This window comes from Haemaphysalis longicornis, unplaced genomic scaffold, assembly GCF_048455015.1.
Source record: "Haemaphysalis longicornis isolate Haplotype H1 unplaced genomic scaffold, Haemaphysalis longicornis Haplotype H1 scaffold_4, whole genome shotgun sequence".
Lineage (NCBI taxonomy): Eukaryota > Metazoa > Arthropoda > Arachnida > Ixodida > Ixodidae > Haemaphysalis > Haemaphysalis longicornis.
In genome coordinates this window covers 174,242,571-174,265,750 of record NW_027526361.1, presented here as the reverse complement: position 1 = coordinate 174,265,750, position 23,180 = coordinate 174,242,571, and the positions used below count along the sequence as shown (strand labels likewise).

The 23,180-nt window shown below is 45.8% G+C and overlaps 1 protein-coding gene across 1 annotated transcript in view; it reads left to right on the top strand.

Moving 5' to 3' along the window:
* Positions 1 to 23,180, top strand: part of LOC144179514 (uncharacterized) — a 191,207-nt gene that overhangs the window by 128,355 nt on the left and 39,672 nt on the right. Inside the window, exons 3-4 of the mRNA XM_077707894.1 lie at positions 768 to 903; positions 22,856 to 22,989. Of these exons, the coding sequence (XP_077564020.1) occupies positions 768 to 903; positions 22,856 to 22,989 (270 nt within the window). The remainder of the gene's footprint in view (positions 1 to 767; positions 904 to 22,855; positions 22,990 to 23,180) is intronic.

The window sequence follows — 23,180 nt, the reverse complement described above, 5'->3', positions numbered from 1 at the left end:
TGAGTTGTCCTCAATTTATGTTCAACCCTCTCCAACGTATCGCCAACGTGTACCTAAACATTGAATAAGGTGAATAGGTCAGGCGGGTATTTACATGGCAGGTAGTGTTCGCAAAGTAGCCCAAATGTAAAAAAATGTAAAATGTAAAAAAAAAACTAAAACTGTAAAAAATAAAAGCCACAGCAGCACTCGAACCATGCCCTTGACATTTGGAAGATAAGAGAGACTCTGTACGCCAGAAAGGCTTTTTTTAATGGCGTGATTAGACACTAGCAACTCAAGAGACACATTCTCAGGCTAAAAGGTGCGAGCCAAGACTGGGCTGGGAGATGAAAGTCTAAAATCGCTTCGTAGATATGAGTTCATTTGTTAATACACCCGTTCAGGGAGATAACTGTGGTTTACGGTAGAGCGTTCCTATTCGCGCCATAGTTTCCATGAAGTTTACGTGGGCCAGTCGGCCATCACGTCATCATAACGCACATCCATTCTAGTGAAGGCATAAAAGGCCGAGCACGTCAAACGAATCCCAGCATCATTTACAACGGGCAAGTGCCTGATGCCAAGCGGCGTCATCGGTAACTATTGTTTCAGTCTACCCCAGAACGGCAGGCGGCCTTCCTTGTTCTAGACTAGTCTTAAAAATTCGGATGTCGTGCGACGGCACTGTAGTCATGGCTGCAGCTCTGAGCTGGCGCGCCGTGGGACGGCACTGCAGGCACTGCGTTACTTTAATGCCATTTCTGTATTGTGTTTTCTCTTTAAAGGTTTCCCGCTCGAACATCAGTGACCTGTACTTGAACGACACGGACCTGTACTCGGAGGGCAAGTACCGATGCGAAGTGTCCGCCGAGTCACCCTCTTTCCAAACCGAGCGCGCCCAGAAGGAGCTCATCGTGTACGGTAAGATCGCTTCGGTTACCTGCTGAACCGAAGTTGAGCCAGGCAAATTTTCATATCAATGAGAACAGATGGTTCTGCTATAAAACTGAGTACTATTTTTTTATGCACGCTACACAAGCATTGAAGGGGTTGGAGAAGAATTACCTAAAAGAAGATCCGAAACAAGCTCTACAGACCTTACACAGTAGTGTAAGGTCTGTAAAGTTTGTTTCGGATCTTCTGTAGTGCAGGCTGCGTCCATTTCGATTGTTCGGTTAATTGTATGTGTATAGGAGGTTAACTGTATATAGAAGGTTAAACGGCCCATTCCGTCAAGAGCGGGCGAGCGACCAGGCGAGCGACAATAAAGATGAACGCTGACTGGAAATTTTCCCTGCTGTGACGAGGAGGGATAGTGTAGCGGCATCTGATAGACGAAACGATAGCGGTCACAGGTCATTACGGGCTGCGCAGTGAAATACAGATCGCGGCGGACGCGCAGTTTCTTCTCCCGCCACAGATGCCGTTAGCCTAACCTAGATCGAGCGCTTGTGACGTTATCTTGGAATCCCTAGAAAGCTGCCTTTCCCCTCTTGTCTTGTTGATACGTTGTGCACTGTTGTGAAAAAGGAAGACCAATGAAGCTGTTATGCTGAATAGCTACATTTTGTTATGTATGGCAACTTATTATCGATAGAATAAAGCTACATACGCGTAACGTCCTTAGAATTTATTCTAAATACCGTATTTACTCGATTGTGATGAGCACCCCTTTTTTTCAATGAGAGGGATGCCCAAAGTGAGAGGTGTGCTTGATTCGAAAAACCTAAATACCAAACCCCACCCACCACTTTTATCGCGGCCGTATCCCAACGGGATTGGTGCAAGGAATAATGTTTTATTGGGAAAAATTCAAAGGAAAAAAAAAATAGGCACAGGCAGTGGACCCACCGCTTACGTGTGATACCCAGTCACCTTCACTGCCATTCCAGTCCGTTGTGCCGTTTGAGCCGCCGCTCTCAGTAGACCCCAGCAGGTCGCCTTCTCTTTCGTTGCAGTGGTTTGTAATTTAAAACTTCATAAATGACATGCCCACGACGTCCACTCGGGCACGCTTCCATGCGTCTGAAATCCACATTGCGATGGTTGCCTAGCAAAAGAAGGTGCTTAGATTAGCACGCAAACTTTTCTTTCCAATTTCTTCCATCAAAAGTAGGGGAGGGTGGTTAGCATCGAGGGGTGATTAGAATCGAGAAAATGCGACAATTCTTCGACAATATATTTTGGCACACTTCTGATTAATACAGTTATAGTCGTTTTCTGTAACCATACTTTCTCCGTAGACGGCCAAGTGCTCACAGCAGACAGGAATTCTGTGACGTTTACAACTCCACTCTGAAGTAATCATGACAATTAAATAAAGTCGGCGTAATAAAAAGGTCACCTTAGTGGCTAAAGGTCACGAAATGGGATTTCGGGTAATTTTGGACAAACAAAAAAAGTTAAAGGCATTTTCTGTAACCTTACCCTTTCGTAGACAGCCAGTAGATGGGAACTGCTTAACGTTTTTCACTTCGCTGTGGAATTACTAATTAAGAAAAAGCAAAGCAGATTTGCGTAATAATAGGGTCGTATTTCCGGTCTATTAACTAGAAATTTTCACGAGATACTTATAGGAGGTTGAAAGCTAGAGAGATTGTTACGCTTGCTCTGGAGTTACGCTTGTTGTTACGCTTGCCCTTGTTACGCTTGCTACGCTTGCCCTTCGTAGACGCCACACGATGGGCGCACGCCATTTTGGGCCCAACCTATAGCTCAAACCAGCTTTGCTAGAAAAAACATAAAATTGACCGAACAATCAAAATGTACGCAGCCTGCACTCGTCGTGCAAGGCTGGAGAAACAGCGCAGCAGGTTTTCCAGCCTAGGTTTTGCTAGGCTTTGCTAAGATTTTTGCGTTTTGCGATGTTCTTGCGAAGCTAGGCTAAGTGTTGAGGGCAAGTTAATCCGGGTCTTACAAGCACGGTCCCCTCGGCACCCTACCATGACATCGGATTCCAGGGGGGGAAGAAGCCAGGTCGACCCCCAGCGCCGCTGTTTCTCCAGCCTTGCACTACTCGTGCAAGCTGCGCCAATTCTTTCCGCATTTTACTAGCCCAGGAAAGACTGTCACCTTGAGAATGGTATAGGGACGGGTGCAATGTAAAATAAAGTTATTAAAGTCGTATATTCCATTGATGCAACAAATAAAAAAATAAAGTCGTTACACTCAATGTGGAAGCTGTCGGAAATGCGGAGCAGTTATTCGCCATAATGGGCTGCAGCGCCGCAATCCGCTCGCGGCCGCCACCCAATGCGTTTCAAATTTCCCGCGTTCGCAATTCTCGCGCGTCTCCTGCCTGAAACTGCGCCCGCGGGAGTTCTGTTATTTTTGTGCTGGCTTTAATTTCTTATGCGGGAGCCTTTGTGCGTCATTTCGAACGCGCGATTTTTTTTCTTACGCGGCTGCAGCCTTTCTGCGGCATTTCAAACGCGCCATTTGTTTTTTGTTTTTTTTGCGCGGCTTAAGTATTTTTGTCCCATTTTCAATGGGCCATTTTATCTTGCGCGGCTGCTTTTTTCGCTTACTATCGTACAACCAACCCAAGGAGCGTTCCTAACTAAATTAACGCGGGGGGTTATGTACACCGATTTTGCCTGAAATGCACCTGTATGTTTCTTTGCGCTTAACAACGAACACATGTAAGAAAAGCGCCAGCGGTTCACGAGGTCCGAACGGTTTTCGAAGCCTCAGCGTGACCACCTGATGACGGTACACCAGGCTGTATGTACTTGGATCCGTTATCTCCCTGCGCCGCCTGATTCCGGAAGTCGCCTGAGATCGACCGTTAGCGAGCTACGATGGCAAGGCGAGTCCCTAAAGTGTTCTGCACTTAAAAAAGTACTGGGTGCGCATACGCTTATCGTTATTCTTCTCATATTGCAGTACGCGCGAAAGCCGGCTTCACTGTTATAGTAGCCTGTCTGCGGTGGTGCACCCTCTTCAGGGGGAGCAGTTTTTTTGTAATATTTTTACTGGCATTAATAGCGCCTAATAGGCATTATTAGCAAGCATTATTAGCGCCGGCCACATGCGTGTTACGGAAAACGAACACGGAAATCACTTATATCTTTCAGGTTGCGGCAAGCAGGGCTGGGGGTATCCGTTATGCCAATCTTATATGAAAAATACCGCCGTCGTTCACGGCCAGAAACAATAAACACGACGATTGACGAAGGGCGCGTATTACTTGCAGCCGATAGCGCTTGAACGAAAGGCACAATGTACTTATAACATGTTAAAATTTCGAAAAAGAAAAAAAAAAAACATTCTGCAGAAATTTAGAGAATTATCTGCTAATGCCTAGCATTCTTACGGCCGCTTGTCTCGAGTGTTAGTTTTTTCAGCAAAATGTTTTGGCTTTTCTAAATCCTGCTCGACAAATTGTCGCCATTGACGACGATTAGAAGTGGAACATTCGCAAAATCTGCATTAATGTGGAAATGCAGGGCGTAACACGGTCCGCCATTTCCCGTATTTTTGTTTTTCTTATTTTTGTTTTTTTGATTCGTTGAAATAATTATCTGCATTTACGCTATTATAAAGATTACAGGTGGAACTTTAATAAAGTCTTAAAATTGTGGAAATTGCCATGCGTTATACGTTTTGTCTATTTCCGTAATTTTTAAATATTTTTCTTATGTTTTAGTTTTTCAAAATTTCTTCCCACCAATTAAATCCCTTTGCGTTATTATAAAGATTACATTTGGAACTTTCGCGAAATCTCCATTAGTGTGGCAATTAGTGCATTACTGTTACACGATTCACCATTTTCCGTAATTATTTATATTTTTCTTAATTTTTATAATTTGCAGAATTTTGTTACACCAATTATCTCCATTTACTCTATTATACAGATTCCAGTTTCTACTTTTGCGAAATCAGGATTATTGTGGAAATAGCATGCGTTATACATATCGCCATTTTCCGGTTTTTAACAATATTTTTGTTGTTTTTTAGGGTTTCAAAAATTCGTCCAAAAATTATCTCCATTAAGTATTACACTGGGAATTATAACGAAATTCGCATTATTGTGGAAATGCCTTGGGTTATACGTTTTGCTCATTTCCGTAATTTTTAATTGTTTTCTTATTTCTTAGTTTTTCACAATTTCGCCCAACAAATACAAATTATCTCCATTTATGTTATTACGGAACTACGAAACTACGAACTTTTGCGAAATTTGTGAGTGAGTGAGTGAGTAAACTTTATTTGAAAATAGGAAGAAGGGAATGTGGAAAGAGTTATGGGTGAAGTCCTATTTCCAGGACTCCAGTAGCAAAGGCTCTCAGCTTGGCTCTCTCTAGCAGCTCACGCTGTGTCGAAAGGTCCGAGCTGGACAGTGCTAAATCCCAGGACTCTCTGGATGTTTGGTAGGTGTTCTGTTGCCAAATTATAGGGCAGTTCCAGACTGTGTGGAATAAGTCTGCTCGTAATTTGCATTTGTGGCATTCTTCGTTATATCTCTCTGGAAACATGAGAGACAGTCTGGATTTGTGTGGGAAAACGCTGGCTTGAAGTTTTCTTATGTTTCGTGCGTCTTCGGCATCTAACATATGATGCGGTGCGGGCATGGTCTTTCTCGCTTGCCTTTGAGTGTAAAGCCTTTCATTAAGCGACATGAAGGGAGGAAGGGTGTAAGAGTGGTCCGTTTCCCTGCGGCTGTTGATTTGCCTCGCTAGGGAGTCGGCTCTCTCATTTCCTTCCAGGCCTTCGTGTGCTGGGCTCCATAATATTCTATGTTGGCCTTTTGGTTCGGCTGGTAGAATATTCCTGGTGTCTATGGGAATAAGGCCGCATATTAGATTTCTAATGGCTCTTGTAGAGTCCGTGATGATGATGAGGTTTTTGTTGTTGTATTCTCCCCATCTTACAGCGAGTAGTATGGCTGTGGTTTCAGCTTCTTGAGATGTTTGTTTTCTGTTCATGAGAAAGTCCAGGAGTTTGCCCCGTGCATCCACAACTACGGCTGATGATATTCCGTGGTGGTTGGTGGCGGCATCCGTGTATACTGCATCTGGATTTTTCCCGTATGTGTTTCTTATATAGTTAATTCTTGCTCGTCTTCTACCTTTGTTGTAGAGGGGGCTCATTTCCTTTGGAATGGGTGAAATGTTGAGAGCTTTGCGTTGTTCTGGTTGCAGCTCTGTTGTTCTTCGTACGAACTCGGTGTGAATGGTGTGGCCCGTTCTTCTTAAGATTTCCCTGCCGGTTCTTGTTTTCAATAGCCTCTCTTTTTGTGCTTCGAGGGTGGCTTCTTGGACTTCTTGGAAGGTATTGCAGATTCCCAGGTTATAGAACTTCTCGTTGGAGGTGTAGATGGGTAAGCCGAGGGCGATCATGTAAGCCGTTCTTATGATAGCGTTTACTCCTTCTTGTTGTCTTTGGTCCAGGTGGTGAAACGGTAGACTGTACGCGATCCTGCTCATTATAAGTGATTGGATGAGTTTGATTGTTTCCTCTTCTCTCATGCCTTTTCTGGTCCGTGTGATGCGTCTGATGACCCTCGCTAGTTGTTGCGTTGTTTTTCTTAGGTTGCTCAGTGTGGAGGTTGCTTTCCTGTCTTCTTGCACGTACATGCCCAGTATTCTGACCGTTGGTTTGAATTTGATATCTTTGCCGTCTATTTGGATGCTTCTTGTGGGAATGGGTTTCTTTGATGGGCTGATTCTAATTAATTCTGACTTTTCTGGAGCGCACATTTGTATTTTTCTGGAAATGCCATGGGTTATGCATGTTAAGAAAGAATTAGAGAAGTCTGCAAATGAAGAAGAAATGGCCGTGGGCACGCCATGTAATGCGAAAACAAGATAACCGTTGGTCATTAAGGGTAACAGAGTGGATCCCTAGAGAAGGCAAGCGTGGCAGGGGGAGGCAGAAAGTAAGATGGACTGATGAGATCAAGGAGTTTTCGGGGATAAATTGGTCGCAGTTAGCACAGGACCCGGATAATCGGAGATTAACGGGAGGGGCTATGCCCTGAAGGTGGCTTAAGTAGGCTGCTGATAATGATGATTGATTTGGCCTATTTCCGTAATTTTAACGGTCTTTTTATTTGTTAGTTTTCAAAATTTCGTCCGACAAATTACCTCCATTTACGTTATTATAAGGATTACACTTGGAACTTTCGCGAAATCTCCTTTATTGTGGAAATGCCATGGGTTAGACGTTTTGCCTACTTCCGGGATTTTTAATAGTTTTCTTATTTTTTAGTTTTTCCAAATTTTGTCCGACAAATTATATCCATTTACGTTATTATAAGAGTTGTACTTGTAACTTTCGCGAAATTCGCATTATCGTGGAAATTTCAGGGGTTATAATTTTACCATTCCCCGTATTTTTAAAGATTTTTCTTATTTTTTAGGATTTCAAAATTTTGTACTACCAATTTTTTCCACTTATAATATTATAAGGGTTACATTCGAAGTTTTGGAAATCTGCGTTACTGTGGAAAGTCAGGGCGTTACACGGTTCGCCATTTTCCGAAAACATTTGTATTTTTCTTAATTTTTAATTTTTTTTAAATTTTGTTACGCCAATTATCTTCATTTATGCTATTATAAATATTCCAGGTGGAACTTTCGATAATTTGCTATATTGTGGAAGTGCGGGGCGTTAAACGGTTGGCCATGTTCTGTAATATTTTATATTTTTCGTATTTTTTTATATTCTTAAAATTTTAGTTCGACCAATTATCTCCATTTACCCTATTATAGCGATTACATGTGGAGCTTTCGTGATATCGGCATTTTTGTGGAAATGCAGGGCATTACAAGGTCCTGGCTGTGGGGGTTATCGGCAAAGAATGCTATGCATTAAAAAATTGGCGAAGCTCGTACTAAGTCGCGCAATCTTGAACCGTAGCCAAGCTGGAGGATTTCTCTCAATGTAAGCACGGCACCTTGGCTTAGGTTTGGGATTGTATATTTACATGTTCCGTCGTTGTTTTTCACTGGGGTAGTTGTGATCATCGTCGTATCCATCTATATCGTCGTGTTCTTCGTGCATGACTGGCGGACCGGAATCGTTTTGTCCGCAGGCTTTCCCATTTCTCCCAAAGTGGAACGCGTCAGCACGCGCCACAACGGGCAGCGCGAACTGGGCCTGTCTTGCGCGAGCTGGCTTGTCCTCCTTCCTTAAGGCGCGGATGCATGCGAAGTGTTTTCTTGGCATTTTTTCCGAGCGCCGCGCGCAAGCCTGGCTAGCGCCGGGCGATCCCAGTAAAGCACGCACTCATGACCACGACAAACAGCGGAAGTAACTATGAGTCGGGTTGTTTTGATTGCACCGCACACCTTACGGCCACCAACGACCGCTCTGCTGTTAAAATGCGACGTAAAAATTTCCGAAGCTCTAATACTATAGACGGATAACCAGCTACACCAAAATTTCACTGAAACTACACGCAGCGCACCCAGCGTACAAAGTACAGAGAAGGTAAAAATGCGGTGCCCAACACCGGCACTTCCGAAGAAATGTTTCACCTTTCGTTCTAGATGCAAAAAGACGCCGAGAGACAGCAGTTAGCACGGAGCTGGCGGCGGCTGGCACGCTCGCAAAAAAACGCACATGCCCGCTGTGGCTCGCGTCGTCCTGCCCGCGTCTTGGCAAGGCTTGGCAATTTTTTTACCACTGGCTCCACCTAGCAGTTGGCTGGAAGAATAGCGTTTCTCGTTGTTACGGCGCGCTTCCTGAGGCAGATATGCTGAAGTGTCCTCTCTTTACATTTTTTTCTTTATGCTTATACGCTCACGTGCAATACACTAGCTATCCCGCAAATAACGCATACGAATTCATTCGAGGTTGTCTCCATGCGACAGCCGTCTACGACGCTCATCGACGCGCTGGTGCATGTAAAAACGATGACCTTAGGGCTGTCATCCAAAAAGACTTTGAACTTGCGGAGGAGGCCCGCCAGCTTGCTTGCGTCCGTAGCTCCATCTGACTGCTGATGAACTCAGGGCACTACAGCTTTCGGCGCTGATACACCAAGGGTCATCGCGGTGGTAGGGGTGGTTGAATCCAAACGCGCTGATGCGGCCTCAGCGAGAAGCTTTTACGACTTTATGGCTAACCACACGAATTTAACGACGTGCTGGCCCACTTGTCTACGACGTTGTCCCTGACGGTGACGGAGAAACCCATTTTGACGCACGTTGCGTGAGGCCGCTCATATGGTTCACCCACGGGTCTCACCCGGAGGATGACAATCCCAGACTGCGGTAATTAGGCGGACCATGCTTTTTAATCTGTTTTGTTTCTTTCGTTGGCAGTGTATGGCCCCTTAAAGTTATCTTGTACCCTGCCGAAAGAGGAGCGTCCGGTTGTTCCTGCTGGCGTCGTTCTTCACTCGGCTATAAATTTGAACAGAGAAGAAGGGTACCTTATTTTGCAGGCATGTCTTTTGCTCTTGCTTCACCAACAACATTTCACTTCATTTGAATGTTTCTTACAGGTCCGCGCTTTAGTATAAAAATCAAAGCCCCTTTCCTAAGTAACAAGATGGTGAGAACGGTAATCTTTCTCCCATGAAACCGGAGGGAAAATCTTTCTCCCATGAAATCCGGATGGCGCATTCGCATGGCGCATTCGGATAAACTTTGGCTTTTTAACGCATGGGACCCAGGTTTAATTCGGATCACTAAAGGCATTTTCTTTTTTTTTTTCTTGAGGTGCTTTTTACGGCTTTGTGCTTTTTCCGGGCTTTTTTTGCCTAACTGACGCATTGTGTTAGGTAATGTTCCTGCATTAGTGACAAATAGAAAGCTTCGCCTTAAAATACCTACAGGACATCGATCGCGGTATTTGAATCTCCGAGAACTGCTCCGTCGAAATTTACGCTCGCTTCCCGTTAATTGCGCCGCACAAGTACACTTCAGGAGTACGAATTAGGCACGATAATATTGCGATAATATTCATACCTAAGTGATATTGTACATCGCGTTAGGAGAGAAATCCAGCGGTATGATTATGGCCGGCACAAGATGCGTGTACACAACGATTTAGGCGAAACTATTCGTCCTATGGTATTAAAAAAACCCGGAATGTTCACCAAGGCACAGAACAAAACATTTTATACGCAAGCTTCAGATCTACAATGTCCGAGTAGAGTGGAGAACTGACAAAGTACCCTGAAATATAAAGGAGGCATTCCGCATAAACATATCTACCTACGGAAGGCGTGTGATGCGGCGTGGTGCAGCCTTTTTTAGGCAGATACTGTGACCGAACAAATTACAATATCTGGAGCAACCTAGTGGCGTGGTTCCTGTTGCGGCACTCGCAACGCACGTCGTTTAAAAAAAATTGCGCCAAATTCCACACCCGCTTCAGCTCGTGGCGGATTCGGTAAAACCATTTCATACCTCACCCATGCAAAGTCTTATTACACTAAGTTGACAGGAAAAAAGTATTTTCGCCTCCACTTTTTCACGACCTAGCTTGACTGCAAAAGAGAAGACCGGAAGACATGGGTTCATTTTAATAATGCAAAATTTCTCTGTGATTGGTGGAGAACACTCTGAACGTAATAAAATGCAATGTACGCGGTAGCTTTATTTTCTATGTAATGTAGGCTTCTTTTGGGCCGGTTTTTTATACCGCATAGCCCCTGGATGTCCGCTCGAAGTAGAGCTTCCCCTAATGACCCTGAAACACGAGTCTAACGAGGCACCGCTTGTGCTCGCTCTGCACCTGAGTCCACTTGTGGCCATTAGAGGAACACGTCTGTAATTCGGTTTCTTTTTGTGTTTGTTTCTTCTCCCTTGTTCATTCCCTTGCTGTCTGGGAAGAGGAACCGACTGCGACGTCCGCAGTTTCGTTACGGACACGCCACCCGGTTGTTTTCTCTACGCTCCATTATTCCGCTCAGGCGTGACTCGGGACGACGTCAAACGCTTCATCGGCGACGTAGGGGACTCTAAGAACCAGATAGCTTGCTTGGCCGAGCAAGCACGCCAGTTTTTTACGCCGCCTTGCGACACTGCTTGCGAATGGCCCCCCTCCTTCCTCGTCCCCACGTTGCGTCTGCTTTGCTCGGCCTCCCGCCTTCGATCAACCCTTTTTTCTCTATGCGCTTCTTCTCACGAGTTTCTCCCTTACTCCCTTTCTGTCCGTCATTGCAAGGCCGAAGGGCTTTACCCTGGGCAGAATGCAGCCCGGCCTCCGCCTTTGTTTGGTGATGGAGCAGGTCCAATGTATACCGAAGCAGATGACATAGGCAAAAAGAGCTCTTCCCGTGCCGTCTTCCCATCCACTCTAATGCACGACCTTTTCTTGCCCGCAGAAAAGTTTCGGGGGAATTGAATGGTAGATGTGAGGCAACGCCATCATGGACCACCCGAGTCTTTCTAGTTGCTACTTGCTAGAATACGGCCGGTCGAGTTTCCTGCCGCGTCTTCCCCAAGCGGTAGTGACGGCGCAGTTTGGTTGCATCCGTGATTGTTGGACATCTCTGGCGGCGACGACCATAGGACCCTTTTGACGTGTCTTAAGTGACGTGTCTCGTTGCTTGCAAGCTTGAACGTTGCTCATGTCTGTGCAGACGCTCCAATGGAAAAATGTAAGAACAAAGCGGACGGATCGAACATTGAGCTCTACTTTGGCCGCCCCATGTCATTCGGTGAAGAAGGGCCACCAGTGCCGGGGCATTTAGTTAAGTGACTGGAGCCGCTCTTGGAGAGAGGCCCACGCATGCCATCGTTAAGGCGATGCTTAAGTAGGATTTGCGTGGACACATTACTTTTGCTGCAGCCTGCTTTCACGGCATGGGGGAAAGTCACCGAGGCACTTGGCTCAGGGGTAGTTTGTATCTGCTGTATGCACGACTGTGCGTACAAAAATATAAACATAAAACCTATTAAGTGCAATGCACCTCTTAAGCGACCCTGAACCTGCGTCCACCGGCGATGTCCGCGCACGTGGAGATGGGCGCGCGCAGCCTGGCCGCTGACATGGCACATACCCACGTGGGGGATTGGCCAAGAATCGGGCGTGAGAAGGGCTAATGCACCCGCTTAAAGGAGTACTGACACGAAATTTCAAAGCTGAGATCCGCTCTAGCAATCAAGTACAACGACAACACAAATAGGTGTCTGTGAATAAATGCATCTTTCTTTCTTTGTAGTTGTGTGTGTGTGTGTGTGTGATCTCTCTTTCGCGAACATTACCGAACCGCGCAAATTCAACTCGTGCATTCGCACTTTCACATTCTTCCCCTCGGGGAAAGGCGGGGAATTTTTTACAGTTTGTATATCCCAAACAAACCTATTTTATAAGCTCGAAGTTTTGTGTATCGAAAGTGACGTTAAGGTGTGTGCGTAATTGCAAAGTTTTTCTTTCCCTTCTTGCTGCCTCTGGCAATTTTTGATTCCGTTCATTACGCAACTGCGCTATTGTATACTATATTTTGGACACCTGCGAAATAGAATGCCCTTATCGCGTAGACGAAGTTGCAGCTGCTCTTTCTTAGTTAAAATATCGGATAGAGTACGAAGCCAAAACGGGCAATTTGAAGAGTTGGTGCAATAATCCTAGTAACAGCGCAAAACAACATGAGACAAAGAGAAAAAAAGGGCACAAACACAGCGATGTGTTTCCGGACTCTTCTTCTTTTTGTCGCGTGTTGTTTGCGCTGCTAATAGGAAAGGATACGATTTCAAGAAGCCCACTTTCTGTTCATAAAAAGTAGCCGCAGAAGTTAACTTTGAGGTGGTGGATTCGGCACTTGGTATTTAACGAATGCATGGTTAGATACACCACCCGGCCGATATTGACAGCGAAAACCATACGAACGCTAGCTTCGTGGCCTGGCTCAACACTTTTTTCCCTTAATCTGAGGAGTGCATTATTCTGACCCTTTTTTAAACTTCGGCCCAGGACTACTAAAACGACTTCGTTAACAAAACGCCTTCAATAAGTACTGGCGGATATGACACACGGCTGCGCGTGGGGTAAAAAAAAAACATATTGCGGTTTGCGCAATTTCAGGCTCTGTCGCTGTTGCCATTCTTTCGGTTCCTTCTTCATCTTGTGTGTGCTCAGATTACACAATTTCACGGAAAGCTTTTAGAGTAAACTGCCTCGTTGCGGCTTTGCGTAGCTGTTGATGAGGCAGGAATTCTATACTGATTTCCAACATTCTCTGTGTACCACAGAAGACTGGTAACCGTCAGTAGTAATTTGTAATTGAAATAGTTATTTATCCATCTCGCAAGACGTTGCGTATAGTGGAACGTCAAGAGTGCATTGCGCTCCCTTATATTGGCAGCCAGAACCATTCTGGATACTCCTATCGGAATCAAAAACGCTTTTAGAACGTGGTAAAGCAGCGTGTTCATTTCCTAGATTAAGAGACCAGGAAATGGCAGAGTGAAACATTACGACTTTAGGCAAAGCAGAGAACTCAGAAATTTGCTGTACTCGGCTGAAGCTGTTTACAAAATATATTTCGTCTTTGCCCTAAGCTGTTTACACGATGTATATTTGCTCATGTTTATTAACATGATGAAGCCTATGCTTGCCGTATGAGAGCGAGATGCTTGAGGGTGTGAATCAGAACGCAATCGCAGCCGTCCATCTCCGCCTGATCACGAATCTATCCACCTGAATATTTATTTCTTGATTTCGATAGGGCGCACACGCGGCATTGTGGCATGTTTCATTCCTACAGAGAGGACCACAAACTTCCGGAAAGTGAATCGGTATACATATGGCGGATTACGGATACTGAGACACCAGTCTGTGGGTGAACTCGCCAGAATCGATGACATCTGGTAGACCACGTCATCACCCTCCGAAGCTTATGCCGCTCGCTGGCCACCGCCATTTCCCGGCCTTCCCTGCGTAGCCCTTTCTCAGAGCTCTCCTCCGACCCTTTTCCAGCACTACTGTTTCGCTTCCCCAGCACGCGATACTGGGCTCACCCTCGCCGGCCAGCACTCTTTCCTGGCGCGCATACCCGGCTAACGCTGCGAGGTTCGTGCGTCTTCCTGTCGCGTGATTACAGGCGCGCACAACTTCAACACGTTTGGACTACCTACAAGAAAAACGGAAGTTAACGAGTAAAGCAGTTGTCTGGAATGTCGTTATATGCTACAGACCAAGCGGTCTGTAGCATATCAACGGCACCTGAAGAACATGACCAAACAATGTTTGTGGAAATGAGATAGATACACAGCACAGACAGAATTCCATCAATAAAAGGGGCTCCAAAGCTTTTTTTAAACACGCTTTTGTGCAATGTTCATTTAGGACAATATATTCCACAAAACATGTTTCAATCAAGCGACTTTTACGAAACAGCATGCGATAAAGCAGCATGCAATAAACTGGCAACGCCCGAAGCCCGGGGTATGCGGGTTACCGCGTGAGCTACGTACGAATGGTCCCCTGAAAAAGCGGAGGCATGCGTTTGCCCCGTCAATAGTACGTTTTATGGTCGGTTATTCCCAACTCGTTACTATTTATCTTGTAGGTGCCTTTGTTTCCGGGTTAAGAGCAAAGCGTTCCCTCTGTCTTCTCCCTACTGACTGGCTCAAGGTTCAGATGGGCCCCAGTTTTAGTCGCTGTCATCTGTCGAAGCAAGAAGTTCACGTCTACGTCGTTAAGCGGCGTAAGGTATCACAGACGTGAAGGCCGCGTTCTAGTTTACTAGGTTTTATTTACTGCCTGCTCGACAAAGTGCGTCACAGGGCTATTTAATGCCATAATTATGGGGCCATGACGGCAGAATACAAGAGTGCTTTATTCGAAAGGTTGGATGTTTTATAGTGCGCAATCGGTTTTCTGGCAGCCGACGATGCTTCAGTCGATGAGAAATTAAACAATTTAAGCAATAAGATGGATTCTCCCCCTGCTTCGTGTGTTATGTGACATCTGCGATGACGTATACAGGACAGGTACCTAAACAAACCTTACTACCTTGACCAGGGCGGCGGCGAACGCCGAAGCACCTTGTTTAGCATCAGACCCTAGTGGCGGTAGGATCCCGCTCAGCAGCGCTTTGCCCACTCACTGTGTTTTGATCGAATTTGTACATAGCTAGATTTTTTTTTACGGTTGATATTACTCGCGTCTTGAAACACAGGGTGCACTCGAAAAACACAGGCACGTAAGAAAATGTGGCTCATGCCAGGTGGCCTGTGTGAGCTCAACACGCCGGACGGCTGTGTCGGTATAAGCGGCACAGGGCGCGGAGTACGGAGTGGTGTTTCTTTGTTCACGTGTGCGTCCGCAACTTGCACTACTTATCCAACCATTCTTACGGCTGTGAATAAATGTGCACTGTCTCTGGGCGCACATAGCGTGTTGTAAAAGCTTATAATCCTTGTGTAATTTGCGTTGGATTTTCTAGGCCTCCGCCAATCGCAACTAGGTGCCAATAATACGTGGTAATTTCGGTGCGCAAAAGTAGCTCTGGTGCCGCATGCCCACCCTCTATTTTCCTCATTATACTGCTTATCTGAGTGACCCGTTTAAAGTCCTGTCAGCGCTATTACAATGAGGCAATCTTTTGAAGGAATTGCACTTTCATTTTGTGTTCTTGGCCCCCTTAGGGCGGAGTAAGGGGGAAACATGAAACTCGCTTCTAGGAACATTAATTCGTAAATTATGGCAGTTACCTAATTCGTCGAACCAAAATGTGGTCAAGTACGAGCCACCCAACATATAGAATAAAGCGAGGTTGTTTGTGATCTTCAAGGTCCTTTAAATTTGAAGGTAATACGGTAGGTTTCGATATTGCTGTGTAGACAAAGCTTCACGATTCTAGACTAAGTATGTATTTTAAATAAAGTTCAAATTAACGTTTTTACGCAATTAATACATTAATTTTAAAATAAATAAATACGACACATTGTTCAAAGGGTGAGGGCATATGGAGGCGATATTAGTACTAATCATTGTTGTAGGGAACGGCGTTCCTGGAACTAGTTCCTTTTTGGAGGAACGAAGTAACACCATCGTTCCGTTAAGGGTCGGTGGAACTGTAACGGTAATTCGTTAGGTTTATGAAGGAACGGTAGGAACGGCGTTCCGTCTGCAAACGTTACATCGCTAGGATTTGGCTGGTTTTGATGCCAAGGCTCGAGTAGAAAAATCCACAAGTCGCTACTGTGTTTCTCTTGCTATAAGCTGGACCATTCGCCTGCCCTTCAGCGGAGCGTGCTTCCTCGAAGGTCAAAGGCAGAAGAATAACCACGGAGCGGTCCGCAGCTTGTGCTTGCTTTCATGCTGGTTGAGCTTACGCGGGTTTCGACGGGTGAATAGCGCAGCCGGAAGAATGCTTTTCACCTATCCCCGCTGGCCTGGGGAGGCCAGGATGCGCGTCTTGCCGATAGAATTGTTCCCTGCCGGCAAAAAGTTTCTACGTCCGAGCGGCACTGCAGGTACCCTGTGAAACCACGGTATCCGTATATGTATTAGTACGAGGGAGGCCTGAGAGCGTTGTTGTTGGAAGAGTTGCGCTCGCTGTGAGGTCATTCAAACGGTCACTGGCTATCAATAGAGATGGGGGTGCCGCAGTGCCTCGGGATGTTGTTCTGCTCGAAGTTACTGTGTACGTACGGAGCTCTTCACGGTACGGTATGTCGCCAATCTGGCGGGACTCGGTCAACGGGAGTGCCAGGTCTTTTTGTATTGCAAGTGACGTATTGACAAAGGACAGGAATTTCGTAATTGTTGGGCCTAATTGCGTCGCGCACCGAATGGAAAATACCTGAAAGAGGCCGCACGAAGGTGGACGGGAAGCGTTCAGAGTTGCTTACCGAAGGGCGTTTGTGAAAATCCTCACCACAAGTTTTTGTAATTTTTGTTCTTTGTTTCCGCGCGTGCGCAGTGATATGCCCGCCTGTATTCATGTGTGTTTCTGCGTGGAATAACAGTTAGTCGCAAGTCTGCACTGGTTCTTGTGTACATCTCTCTGTGTGGTGTCTTCCTTAGCGCAGCACGAGCTCACCCAACAACAAGCACCAGCAGCACCAGCTCACCCAATTTGCATCAGCTCACCCAACAACAAGTCTGTCTAAAGTGCTTACTTGCCTCGGCTTCTGATGTGAATGTCACCTAAAGTAGAGATAAACTTTTTCTGTGAAAGGTGATTTGGTTTGTTTTAAATAAGTAAAAAGTTGAGGATAGTCTGGACGCACTTACGTTGTTATCTTGCAATGGACCATTTCCAGTATATCGTAGCCCTCTGGCGGCGGCCGCCCGAACCACACTTGGGGGATTATAAACGAACACGCCCACTTTTTTTCCGCCTGGCCTGGGCAGTTGAGGAAGCCACCCCCGGCGCTACGCGTCGTTTTGGAGGTAGAAAAAGTTTTCCACGGCAGCCGTAGCGCCTACCTGTCGGCGCTTTGAGGGCTCGGAAAACGGAGCAGCACTTAGCTGGCTCGGCGTTCGCCACTGCTAATCCAATATGACCTCGTTTTGCTGACATTTTGCCCTCCAAGAATGGCGGATAGAACGCTGGGAGCGAGAGTAGCGCATGCGCAGAGCGCTACTGGAAAAAGGCCAGTGCTATAATTATCGAACGGCGTTTTTTCGCCATGTAGACCCACAGGGCCAAAGCGAATGTCATTTATAGCTAATGTCGTTCGCGTTAAATGACATTAAAGACCTATTTGTTGCTCGTTTCGACGCGGTTTCTTACGCAAGAAATTTATTTATGTTCCTGCATGTGAGTAACTTTCTATTTGTACATCTGAAGCGCGGTAACCTTACTCCGCATTTGTGAGACTGAAGTGGAAATTGCACCTATAATAGACGAGCACCAAAGTCGCAGTAAGACATGTCTGGAGCTTGTCCGGTGCTTCCTGAAAAAATTCGTTTAGAAGCGCTTCTTTGGATTCTGTTTGTCTCCTGATAATCCGCTGCTGGCGGTGTTTATAATTGTATACTATACGTAGTTCGTTGTGAGTTTTAAATTTCTCACTTTATTTCGCCTCTGGATTACCCGACATCATTTTTAATATAAAAACTGAAATGTAACGTTAATGCGACGACACGTTCCATATTTTCGGAGTGTAACTGGAACCCGTTCCTTTCGCAATAAAGGAGCTTGTAACGGGGAATCGTTTCAAAATTGGGAAGCAACGAGGAACGAGCTTTCGTTCCTGTTTTACAGGAACGTTTACAACACTATTACTAATGTGACGGGAAGCCTAGAATTTCCCAGAGTGTTTACGGAGTTAAAAATGATAACTAATACAATCAGTCGGGTGCGGTATATGAAGTGTCATGGAGCCCTTACCCGAGGGTAGCCGCTAAAATCGCTGTGGCCAAAGTTTGAAGTTGCAGAGGATGGTGGCAGTGTTACGGGTTATCTGCCAGCAGACTCCACTTGTGCCGGTCAAATATAAAGCTTTGACAATTTTTGTATGCTCCTTTAGGCGTTTGACAATCGTTTTTATATGATTCTCGAGGGTGTTGGAGAACGAAATGGGACACTGGCTTTATACTTGAAGGAAACTGAGAGCGAAGGTGTTGTTACAGGCGACGTTTTAGCAGAGTTACAATTATGTGGGTTATTAAGGGGCTTTCTAGAAAGGGATAGTTTGACTTGTTGGCTTTATTTTGCGGCGATATGCGACGCACGTACAATGTTCGAGTAGTGTTTTGAAGGAATTCAATGACGCACCAGCTTAACATTCTCCGATACTTCGGGGACACCATCACTTATCTACGCGCGCAATTCGAAAGCGCGTTGTTTCTGCCTTTTCGTGTGAATCTCCCGGTACAATAACTCTTTGTTTGCATGGATTAGTAGCAACGTACAGGCTTTTATGCAGGACACTCGGAGGTGCTTGGCGTAGTGCGGGGCAATTTTGTAACCATTCTATGAAGGTCGCCACCGTACTAGTTTGGCTGGAAATTTGGAATACTGCTGTCGCACAAGTCAGGCGTAAGTTTTGGCACCAGTGGCAATGGACAGGAGAGTTTTTTATTAAGAACAACTTCTCAGCGAGAAACCTTCGATTTCGTTGTAATCCTTGCAACTCAATCCTTGCAATCCTTGTTGCAATCCTTGTTGCAATTAAATGGGGCTGTTAGGCTGATGGTTTTGTAGCTTATTTGAGTTCCAGTTTTAGTGCTTTACTTGTTGCAACTGCACGTTGGCATTGTGGGGTGCCTTGGTGGATTGCTAAGGGATCATTAAACTTTCCAGGGCACCTGTCGCGCCTTCCAAAATTTGGACATATGGGACTCCTCGTTTTTCACCTACATCACGTGAAAACGATCACTCCGTCTCCAACCGGTGTCCTCACATTCAGCAGCAAAATGCCTTAGCAATGTAGTCGTCGGGGCGGGATATAAAGTTTATTGAAAGAGTTTTTAATGCGCACGTGCGATTGCGTTGCAATTAGACTGTATATTAAACCCCATTGCACCGGATTTGGTTGCTGTGAGGAGTCGCCGCCATTCAAGCTTACCGTAGGCTGGTTACGTAATGTGGTGATTAGGTTATTACTTCGTTCCTTCGCTTAAGGAGTGCTATTTTTTGCACATTTGTGTCTCAAAAACTGCTGAGGAAAAGGGAATAAGCCACCTACAACATTTATGTTCCCAGCCACTTCACTGTGCCTACTTTTCGTAAAGTTGTTTTCTGACGTTTCGGGCCTTCCTTCTATTTTATTCTTAACCTATCATTCGACACCGCAACACTTCGAATAAGCGCTTTCACTCTTTCTTTCACATCTGGAAGCACTGGGAAAGTTATTGGTGATGACCGCACCCACGGCCGGCGCTGCAAAGCGTGTTTCCGTGATTTCGGCTTAGGGATTCTCGCATATGTCGTCTGCTTCACTCGGGCTTGCTCTCCCTTATGTTTCCTTGCACTCGGTTCAGTTTTGATTCTTGTCTAGACGAGATTGTGCGTGTGCGCAACTTAGTTATCATAATAACAGGCTTAAAATCGCATACACAAGCTCGAGCGGGATTTAAAATACAGTTTTAGATACCGCTCTGGAAGAAACATGGCCTGCATCGTCCCATTATTTGTGAAGTCGGTCAGCGGACAGTGGGAACTAGGTGGCAGGTTCTGTATCGAGCAATCCTTAAAATAAAAGCAACAACCTGAAATGCAAGACGAAAACGAGTTCCAGGCCTTCGAAGCTGTCGGTTTTGGCAGAAGGCATTCGATTGCTGGAAATCGTACGTAAGATCGCAAACCAGTTTTTGCAACCCTGCCGGACACTCGAAAGTATTCTATCACTTCACTTTGCGCAGTCATGGCATGAGAGTATGCCGAAAGACATTATCGGGCCCAAAACTTGTAGGTTGAGTTCCAAATAACCCAGTGTGTATAGGCGCCTGCTGGGTTTTACCAGGCTTCTAACCAGTATGGAGTTTTATTGAGAAATTAACTTAAATAAAGATTGGTACTGAGGAAAACGTTAGAGTTTAGCACAACACCAATAACGCGGTCGGTTCAAGCTGGGAGGCTGCGTTCGTATACAGGGAACGGCGCTATAACCGCTTCATCCACAAAGGAATAGCGGTTTCAACTTGCAGGTGTAAACCAAATAATAAAGACTTAGTAATGACGCACCAAATTTTCATTACTGCTTTTCTGTCCTTCTGAAAAGTCCGTACGGAGAGGAACTAGTGGTACTCTGTTTCCATCATTCCTGCCGGTACGCCGGCATAACATGATTCCGCTATTCCACATACGCGCGCGCGCGCACGCACGCACGCACGCACGCACGCACGCACGCACACACACACACACACACACACACACACACACACACACACACACACACACACACACACACACACACACACACACACACACACACACACACACACACACACACACACACACACACACACACACACACACACACACGCAAACACACACGCACACAGATGCACGCACACGCACACGCACATACACACCCACATACACAGACGTATGATAGAAAACAGTAAAGGTATGTTTGTTCCGACTTGGAGGTATATTTAAGGTACATTTCCCACAGTCATATCTTTTGAGTGTTCAGATATGTGTTATTGTAAAACTGCACTACAGAGAGAAAGATTCATTTTTTTCTATTCGTGGAAAGTCATCCTTAATAGGCCAGGATTTGTACTTTACGCCTGGAAGGGTTGGAGAACAATAAAGAGCTGCTTCGACGTATTCGTCGGTTTGGATTCTTGTTAAACTGGAACCCGGCTCATGCACTATTCATTGCGCTCGTTAGCAAGTACACCAAGCCTACAACACCGTAATCATGTCACAACCGTCCAAGGTGACAACCAGTTTATTATGATAACCGTTGTTACAATAGAAATTCGTGGCACAAATTCCGCCTTCGAATACTCTGGATAACGTTGCATGGGCCGTTTCGTGGAGGTCTAGCACAAACCTTCTCATTGTATTTGCATGCGAATAAACAATGCACTCTGCGGATTTGCCCCTTCTTGCACGCAGCCATAGCGAAAGCCAATTTGCAAAGAAGGGAATGTATGACATATAGCCTGAAGCAAATAAACGAACTTTGTGAGCCTCCCATACATCCCCAAACCACCTAATGAGACGTTTGGGACGGTGAAGAAAAATTAATGCGTTCGGCACAGAAAAAAACTTCATGTGATACAAGTCAACAACAACGAAATAAATAGAAGACCGTCGTTTCATTTCCTGCTGTGTGATGCGTATGCAAGGACCCGATTCTTGGTGCGTAGCATTACAGACCGCGGAGTCTTCATAATAGCATCTCAAAAAGGAAGCCTACGCATTTTGAATACTTCTCGAGGAGCTCTGAACACTGAGCCTCGCAAATAAACTATAACGGACGACTTACCCGCGATCTTGTGGCTGATGTTCCAAAGAAAGTTGTTATCTCTCCCTCCTCAGGTGTTGCAAACTTGTGTGGGATGAAGTTTGAAATCATTCACAGGTGGCAGAAGCTGTCAAATTCACTTAATTACTGAACATACGCTTTTTTGCATCAAAGCCGGGGAAACACGTTGAGGTTGTAGGCCAGGTTGCATGAAGCCGACTTGGCGGAGAGCGGAACAGCAGATCGGGAGGGAAGGGGGGGGGGGGTCATTGCAGGCAATGAGACAAAATTCAGCGAATTGACAATACTGTTTAACAATAATTCAATCATTAAAAAAATCTGGCTAAGTGCAAAGATGGGTGACAATGACAACTGGAAGCGATCGATTCTCTGTTCGTATGTTCCGTCTAATCCCATTTGAGGTCAGCACTGGCGTGTCCGCCTTCGGAAAGGAAGCGACAAGGGGAGGGGTCTGATGACGTGCTAGGGCCTCTTATTCGGCTCCGCGGGCCGCAGGTTGCTGACCCCTGGGCAATGTCTAGTACAGGCACTGCTGCCCCTCACAAGCAGAGTGTTGCAGACGACAGCGGCGCGAGTCCCTAAGCTGACGTCAGGAGCCAAGGGCGCCAGTCAAATATCTCACCTCCATATAGTTATCGCCTGCACTGAGCCGCACTATGCGATATTCTTGTCGCAGCAGATGCGCCTTCCGTTTCTGATTTGCTTTTGTGGCGATTTTTTAAAAGTGGCAACCGAATACGTTTATTGCTGCAACTGAAAGAAGGGTGGCCAATGGTCGCGTAGCCGCTCCAATGGCGTTGTTCCAGATGTAGAAGAACACCAAGACCTGGAAAGAGAATTATCTTTTGAGCACGTTTCCAACTTATCTGATGAGCATAGAGCAGCAGTTTCTGACTGAGGTACTTAGTGACCCGTTAAAGTACTGGATGTGTTGGTTCACCACGTTCTGAAAGCATCTACGATTTAAAAAGAAACGTTGAAAAAAGTGTTGTAGCCTCTGTTTAAGGAGGGCGTGCGGCACCCGACGAGGAAGCACGTCCCCACTTCCGCACTGTTTCGTGTTCCAGTGCTACCGATCGAAGACCCCGTCATCAAAGGTTTGCGTGGCCAGTACCAGGTCGGGGACGTTGTCAACTTGACCTGTTCATACGGTCCTTCCAAGCCCAATGCTTCACTCACCTGGTACATCAACGACAGAAAGGTGAGCGCCCCGGACTCCAACCGTACAACGAGGACACACCGCAGCCTTGCACATGGAAGCTTTCTACATGGCGCGCAAGCAAGGTTTCGTGAATATTCCTTGCGGTGCCTAGTTCCTGAATACTCGACACGCATAGCATCGGGGACCATCCGTTGTGTGCAATGAAAAGCGAATGGCAAACAAGAGAACAC